Below are 7,697 nucleotides of genomic sequence, written 5' to 3' on the forward strand. Positions count from 1 at the left end.
GAAGTCATTAAGAGTCTTACAGACGGCAAACATTCAGGTGTCATTGAACTGCCTGGTGACTTTGTGCCATTGTGGTAACTGTAGGGGTCAAAAGGCAAGAGGCTAGGGCAAGTAGGGGAGCCTACTAATGCTGAGAGAGAACAGTGCCCTCAGTTCTTTTAGGACAACTTGTGAGCAGTGACAGTTTTGTCTTTTAGATCAGTGTGCGACCCTCTGTTAGACCTAAAGAACCCGTCAGGTTTTTAAGAGGCTCAGAAGAATGTTTTTGGACCTTGGAGCACTTCCAGTCCAGAAACATTACCTCCCCCTTAATAGTTTTCTGTCATTTCTCAGCTTTATGACGCCGCTATCAGCGTTAGTGTTTTGTCCACTCGTGTAGGTCAGCAGGCTTTCAAAAAAAAGTGCAACTCTCCTCGCAGCTGTGTGACAACAAGTTTCTCATTTCAGACTTTGTTAACTTTCTTTCAGGCCCACTGACTTGCACTTGAATTGCAAACAAATGCTAATACCCTCGGCTTCTTCTTACCCACAGAGCGCATGTTTTGGTACTCAGAGTTTTTGAATGGACTAAAAAGCATTTACACTTGATATGATAAATGAAACAAGCCTCTTAAAAGCCTTAGTGTATGCGGAGAACTATGCAGCATCATCAGATAGAGCTAAATATAGGGCTAAAACTGTGTAGTACATACAGTAATTCACACTAATCAGTTCTGAATTAACATGCAGCACATAGAACATATAATAACCTATAGTGCAGTGTGCATGTAGCTCTGAAGACTTAGGATATGTAAGAGGAGTCAGTTTATTGTGGCTCACCCTTGTGCATCCCTCAAAGCCTTTTGATGCAATGTATACTTTATTTATGGCTGTTGTTTTCTTTCAGTTTGGGTCTTGTTTGGTTCTGAGTTTCATTGTTTTTGCACTGGTGCAGTATTTTCTGTTCTTTCTTTCTTTGTTTCTCTTCAGTTCATTTCCTCCCTATGTTGAGCTTTGCTTTTTACGTTTTTCGGTTACCGTTTCTTTTGGTGTTTGCTTCTTTGCTTTGCTGACGAAACTCTTTCTGCGCTCTGACTCCGTCTGTCTCTCTGCTTCACTTTCCAGGAGGGGAGCTAGTCATCCCCGTGCTAGTCGAGGACCCCATAGACATCCCTTCTGTATCCACCCGTTCTCCCTTCATCCCCCTCCCCCCAACCCTCCGTCCCGTCCTCACCATTATTGAGACCACCAAAGAATCCTTGGCCATGGCCACTGAGGCGGGGGTACCTTGCTTGTCGGACCGAGGCAGCGATGATTGTGATGATGGTGATGGTGGTGATGATGGTGATGATGATGATGATGATGGCATGGTGATTTCGGGGTTTGGCTCTGGCGAAGCTTTCGACTCTAGCCTGCCCCCGACTGACGATGAAGATTTTTACACGACCTTCTCCCTGGTAACAGATAAGATCTTGACCACATCGGCCTATGAAGGTGGCTACAAAGCCCTCGCACCCAAGTGGGAGGCCAAGGACTTGAGGCCTAGCAAAGCCTCTGAGGCAGGTAGGACTACACCCACCTCGCCTCTACCCGACCTCCGGGGCACGCCACCGGCGGCAGTCCCCTCAGACACGCCGCCCAAGCTGCCCGCCGGGAAAATGAACAACCGCGAGGTAAAACCCCCGCAGCCGGACATAGTCCTGCTCCCCCTGCCCACGTCCTTCGATCTGGACGGCACCAAGCCACGGGTCCCCTTCATCACCTCGCCCATGCTGCGCACGGTGCCTGCGGCCTTGCCCACAGTGCCCGGCGTGGTGCGGCGAGTGCCCCCCGGGGCATCGGAGGTGATCCGAGAATCCAGCAGTACAACGGGCATGGTGGTGGGCATTGTCTCAGCCGCTGCCCTCTGCATCCTCATCCTCCTCTACGCCATGTACAAGTACAGGAACAGGGACGAGGGTTCCTACCAGGTGGACGAGACGCGCAACTACATCAGCAACTCGGCGCAGACCAATGGCGCTGTGGTGAAGGATAAAGCACCCAGCGGCAGCGCCAAAGGCAGCGCCAGTAGTAAGAGACCGAAAGACAAGGACAAGGAATATTATGTATAGAAATCAAGTCATTTCCCAACACATAAAAAATAAACTGTTTGGAACAAAGTTATAAACATTTTGACAGTACCATATTGGCAACTGTGATTTAAAAAGGATAAAACCTCCTGCGAACTCAAGACTTACTGAGTCACTGAGACATTTACAAAAGAACCTTGGCTTATGGAAGCACACTTACTATTGTAAGCATTACAGAGAGACAATGCAGTACAACTTCACCGGGACTCAGCGTGGACGTTTTTAAGGAGTCCCTGCTGGAGACATTTGGCAGTGTGAATACAGTAACATCGCTCTAACATCCACACGACCCCAAGTGACTGTCAAGAGGTGTGTGATCCTTGGAGTTCTAATGACCTTGTCCATTGTAACCCTGTAAAATACGATCACTGTCATTTCAGCCATTCTGAGCATGCATGTGAGGTGTATGTGACGTGGTGCTGGCATCTGTGTAAGTGAGGGACCTCAAGAAACAATGATTGTCGGGAAAGTTGGAAGTCAAAACATGATTTTGCATTACAAACGGTTTCATTAAATGTAGCTTTCATGGATGCGATGTGAGGTAAAGTATATGTAAACTTAAATCTGTCTTTTTATTTCTTTTCTTTTTTCTTTGTTAGGGTTTTTTTTTTAATTAATTTACTAATTTGGATCTTTTATTTTCATGAAGGATGATGTCCTAGGGTTGACTAGGCAGTGCTCAGTGACCGCTCAGCAGGATGTGATGCAGCAATGTATCTCAATATTTCTCCCACTCGCCCTCACGTCTCCGCTAAGGATTGGACTTGCTCTGCATGGCATCCAAATTCTAGATGGTGTTCAAGCGTGCAAAAGTGGATCCAAAAGGCAAATTGCACAACACATTGTTGTTTCTCTGAATTTTAGAATCTCTGATAGCATTTTCCTTTTCTTTCATTTCATTTTTTTTCCTGTTCAGTTTCCTTTTACATTTCCTGAGATGCTGTGGCAAAATGCATTATCATCAATTTGTGTCTGGCGGAGATTTAATTGTTGCAATCTTAAAAAAGAAAAAAATCCAGGCTAAAGACTTACTCCAGTGTGAACAAGTGTGATTCTATCTGTTGTCACAGACGACTGTGTCAAAAACAACAAATATGTTTACATATTTTATTACATCATAGCCGTTGTGCTTTGCAGGTCAATATTGTACAGAAAATTCAAGTTTCTGTTCAGTTTTTTTAAACCCTCTTCTTGTATAGACGGACCATTTGATTTGATTTTTCTGCTGTAGCAACATGACAAAAAAATAATAATTTTTATTCTTTTGCCAGGAACGCCTGGAGATTAAAAAAAATGATGTGCACAGGAACATTTGTTTAGGCAGGAGCAAAAGTTGTTAGATTAGAAATCTAGTCTCTGGATGGTGTTTCTCTTCAGTCGCATGAATATTTGACCATTGGAAGCTGTCAAGTCGAATAGTAAACACCTCCCTCAGATCTTGTACTAGGGACTCCTCCCTATTATGAAATTACTTTCATCATGTTATTTATTTTTTTATTGGAAATTTAAAAAAATACAGAACAAGAGAATAAAGACAGATTATGATGGATTTGGAGATTTACTGCTAGCACCTTACTGACGTACAGGTGTTTCTTTTTTGTTTGTTTCTTTTCTTTCTTTTCTTTTTTAACGTGGCGTCAGTGTTCTCGTCTGCTCAGCTCGTCTTTTTGCATTTGATTTTTTTCTGTTATTGTGTAGCTTAATTTTATGTCTCATTTTTATGACATTATCTTCCTGCAATATGTTGTTTTTTTATGTCATTATTATTATTGCAGAAGTTATTTGTTCTCATTCATTTTCATGCAAAATCAGTCAGTGTGTCTGTTCACTTTGATTTTTTGTGTTGGTACTTGGCTTTTTAAACCAGTTAATTATTATTGTCTTATGCTCCTTTGACTCCAAACAATTCCCAGAAATAAAAAAAAATGTTGTTCCCAAACTTTCTGGATGTCACGACTGCGGGTGGCTGTCACTCATCCATGTTGTGGTGTGAGAGCAGGAGAAGACGCTGGGACGAGATGGAGATACAGAACCATCTACACAGAAGACGATTCAGCGAAACCTGAATTTCTCATCCATTCGCTATCACTTCAGTGATTTCCTTTTATACCAAAAAATGGTATCATTTCTATTCAAATGAAGTCCAGAGCAGAGTAGCTCAACACTATCATTTACCTTTAGATGATTATGCAAATGCATACACTGTTCATTGATGCAACAAGAGAAAAAAGAAATGAGGGGAGAAAACGTTTATTGGAGGGTCCAGAGTCTTCACAACAACAGAGGAATGGCTCTGGGTTTCTTTAGAGTCAGGTCTTTCACAGAGTGCGCAGTCAAATGAGATTCTCCACAACCATATGGCCAGGTTATGAGCTACTCAATGGCAGCAGCACCTGCTTTCCAAGCTCGTTTTTACACTGTCCATATTTCGTGCAAATGGGCCTTCACAGACCTGGTCATTAACTTGCAATAGCCCATTGATGTAGGATATCAGAGCAGCGTGTGTGAGTATATCCAGCTTGCACAATGACTACATATTAACTCATTCATCCTGCCACAGGCAATGGGAACAAGGAGGCCAGTAGGGATTCGTTCCACAGTGGGACTGTTTTTTTTTTTACATTCTCAGACAGACCCACGTTTCAATATTTTTTTTGAGTGCTTTCACCAAAAAATGTGTGGAAATTTGTTCTGCATAAGTCAACATACTAAAAAATTAATGTGTAAGAAAACAACATTCATTTTAGCAGGCAATGACATTCAATCTCACTGCGGTGGTAGCCGGGGGGCAGACAGCAGTAACTGCACAGCAGTGGAATTCAGCAAAAATGGTTTAAAGCAGCTATAATCAATATATTTATATTAACAATGGTTCACATCACTACTTGACCCTGTAGTACCCTTGAGCTATGCAGAGTAATATGGTGTTCCAACAAAATGTTTTCCCCTAAGCTTTCTTGTTCATTTCCATCCGTTTGGTTAGAAAATTACCTTTATTTTCAACTCATGTAGGAATTAAAATAATGTTATTATTTTGTCTCTTGACTTGAGTTAGGTGCCCTTTGTTAATTAATATTCATACTGGAATCAATATAATATTGACACCTACAATTTGCTGGATATAATGTGTGTGTGCCTATCTAGTTTGTCAAGAAAAGGTGCAGTACAGGCAAGATCTGCTTTTGGGTTAGGACAGACTGTGACCCAACAAACTAAATTGGATTCTTTTGCCGGAACACTCTCACCCCGATTACACCTGGCACATGCACCTCGTATTCAAATTATATCCAGATTGTAGGCTACAATTTGGCCCATCAGTTATTTGTGCGGGTAAATTAAAAAAGAAAATAAACAGTAGAAGAAGTAGCTATTGTACACACCTTTTTTGACTTTTTGAAGCGGTAGAAGAAGCTGTCTTCAATATCTTGAACGCCGACAAAAGAGGAGAGTTTGTTTTGGAAACAGTAGCTCGCCTAGTTTAAAGGACAATATCAACCGCAAGGACGACGTCTTCACCAAGTCAGGACAAAACATTTCTGCTCCATTTTCCTCTCATGTTTCAAAATTATTTCTATAAGTTAATAATTGGCGAGCAAGAGTGTAGCTAGGAGCCTAGGAATTTTGCCAGCAGCCAAGATTTTAACTAGCAGGAGTTAAAGTTTAACTAGCAGGAACAGTTTTATTCCACCGTGGTTGGGTTTATACTGTACTGTATGAACTGCTTCATTCGGATGCATATGGACTTCCCCATTTAGGCTATAGCCAGGTGTGTTCAGCAAAAATCACTAAGTAAAGTTAGATTCAGCTTTAGCTAAGGCTAACTAGCCTAGCTCCACTAGGCTGGAAATTAGGGCTCTGCTTTGTTCTCCCAGCAAATGTAATAGGCTGTTTCACAAGAATTCAGTTTTACTTCACATTCCCTCCTGTGTTAAAATGGGTGTAGGCTACGTCAGAGTCAGATGCAGCTTAATATGATTTTGAGCAAATATGTAGCCTAGCTGCTGCATTTGTAGGACTGAATACTAATGTCACATATTCTCATTTTAAGGTATTTCAGAGCTTAAGGAATGTGAAGCTGTGAGGCTGTTTGCTATCTCTGATTAGTTCTTTTCTAAGCTGACTGCCCTTTTTGAAATCACTCAATATTTATCTGCTCTTCTGTAAATTGAGCCTGGAGCCGCAGCACACTGTGCACCGGGCTAGAACTTCTCTGCCTTTATCTCTCAGCTGTCAGAGCTGATTTGCGATCAGGAGAATCTGTCAGCGACACTTAGCTTCATTCACAACATTACATTGGAATATGAATCTCAGTCTAATTGTACATAAAGAAGGCATGGTCTCATGACATCCTGCGAGGAAAGGCAATTGGCCTTTTCCGCTGTGCAGAGGGCAGAGATTAAAATAAAAAGGCAAATCCTATGAAGCACTTAACCACGGCAGTAGGTAGGGAAGGTGACTGCACCAGAAAGCATTAATAAAAACACATATAAATATTTTTCCAAACAGCATAGTTTGCTATTACTATTATATTCACAATTCATTCAAAAGCTGTGTTTATGCTGAAACAGGGAATCTATGTCTACACTGAGCTCCTATAAGACTCCCTTGTACAAATCCCTGAAACAGTGAGGTATTGCTGTATTTGTAACCATTAGTCACTTTCAAATTTACACCAGCAGGGTGTCAGCGGAGGAAACGTATCCATTTGATATTCACAAGCCATTTGCTTACACAGTTGTTGGCTGACAAAGTTTATTGATTAGATTTTATGTGTAGCAACTACTTTTCCTTTTAGTCAAATTAGTAGAAGTAGATTACATCAATCCCACTGATGTTGGCTGGATAATTCATATCTTAATTGACAGAAAAACAATTTACATTTGCTAATGGCTTTTCCAAATGGATTTCTGTGTGCATTTGACTGCATTAGCTCTGCCTTCGCCCCGTATAAGGTCTCTGGAACGCCAACAAGGGAGCAACTCGGCTCCCATTCACACATTTAACGGCTGACAGCTGACCCGTCATGAAATTTTATTTCAACTAATGAACTGGTTAATTCCACTTAAACGATTTATAGCATGTTTTTCCTTTCAAAAAACAGTGGCTATATAAGAGCAATACATCAGCTCTGTCACTGATTACAGATGAGATCTGATGTTGTTGTTGCTGTAAAAAAAAAAAAACAAGCCAAAGGAGTGTCTGCAGCTGTAGCATTTCATGGCTCTCCTGTATAGATTGTAGCTTTTTCTCCAGTAAAGGTTCAGGAGAGATGCGACATCCTCCGGGGACCGAAGCAAAGCAGCTGTGAAGGCGATGGTGATCTGTCCTGACAGGTAAAATATGAGCCCACTGACCTTAACTCCAGCATTATGAAGGGCACACACATACACACGTTTGCAAACCTAAAAAAAAAAGTCTGTGTGAGTGTGTGTGTTTCTGTTTTGATGTGTAGGCATGTGTGTGCATTAGACACGCCACATCAAAGTTCACAGGGGAAAAAAGGTAGTTGCATATGTGTGGGTTAAGCATTCATATTCATACATCTCAGTGGGTGCACACAGTGATGCATTAGTGGAACAGTCAGGTGTA

At 41.7% G+C, this 7,697-nt stretch overlaps 1 protein-coding gene across 14 annotated transcripts in view; it reads left to right on the plus strand.

Annotated features, from left to right (window-relative positions):
- Nucleotides 1-4,047, plus strand: part of LOC146962131 (neurexin-3b) — a 310,390-nt gene extending 306,343 nt beyond the window's left edge. For 10 of the 14 annotated variants that reach the window (XM_085771299.1, XM_085771291.1, XM_085771293.1 and 7 more), the window contains one exon: nucleotides 1,105-4,047. In XM_085771299.1, the coding sequence (XP_085627425.1) occupies nucleotides 1,105-2,090 (986 nt within the window). In that variant the 3' untranslated portion in view covers nucleotides 2,091-4,047. The remainder of the gene's footprint in view (nucleotides 1-1,104) is intronic. The other 4 variants (XM_085771304.1, XM_085771301.1, XM_085771303.1 and 1 more) reach the window with 1 other exon arrangement.
- Nucleotides 4,048-7,697: the final 3,650 nt, after the last annotated feature.

Source organism: Trachurus japonicus, chromosome 24 (assembly GCF_045865225.1).
Source record: "Trachurus japonicus isolate A0001 chromosome 24, Traja_1.0".
NCBI lineage: Eukaryota > Metazoa > Chordata > Actinopteri > Carangiformes > Carangidae > Trachurus > Trachurus japonicus.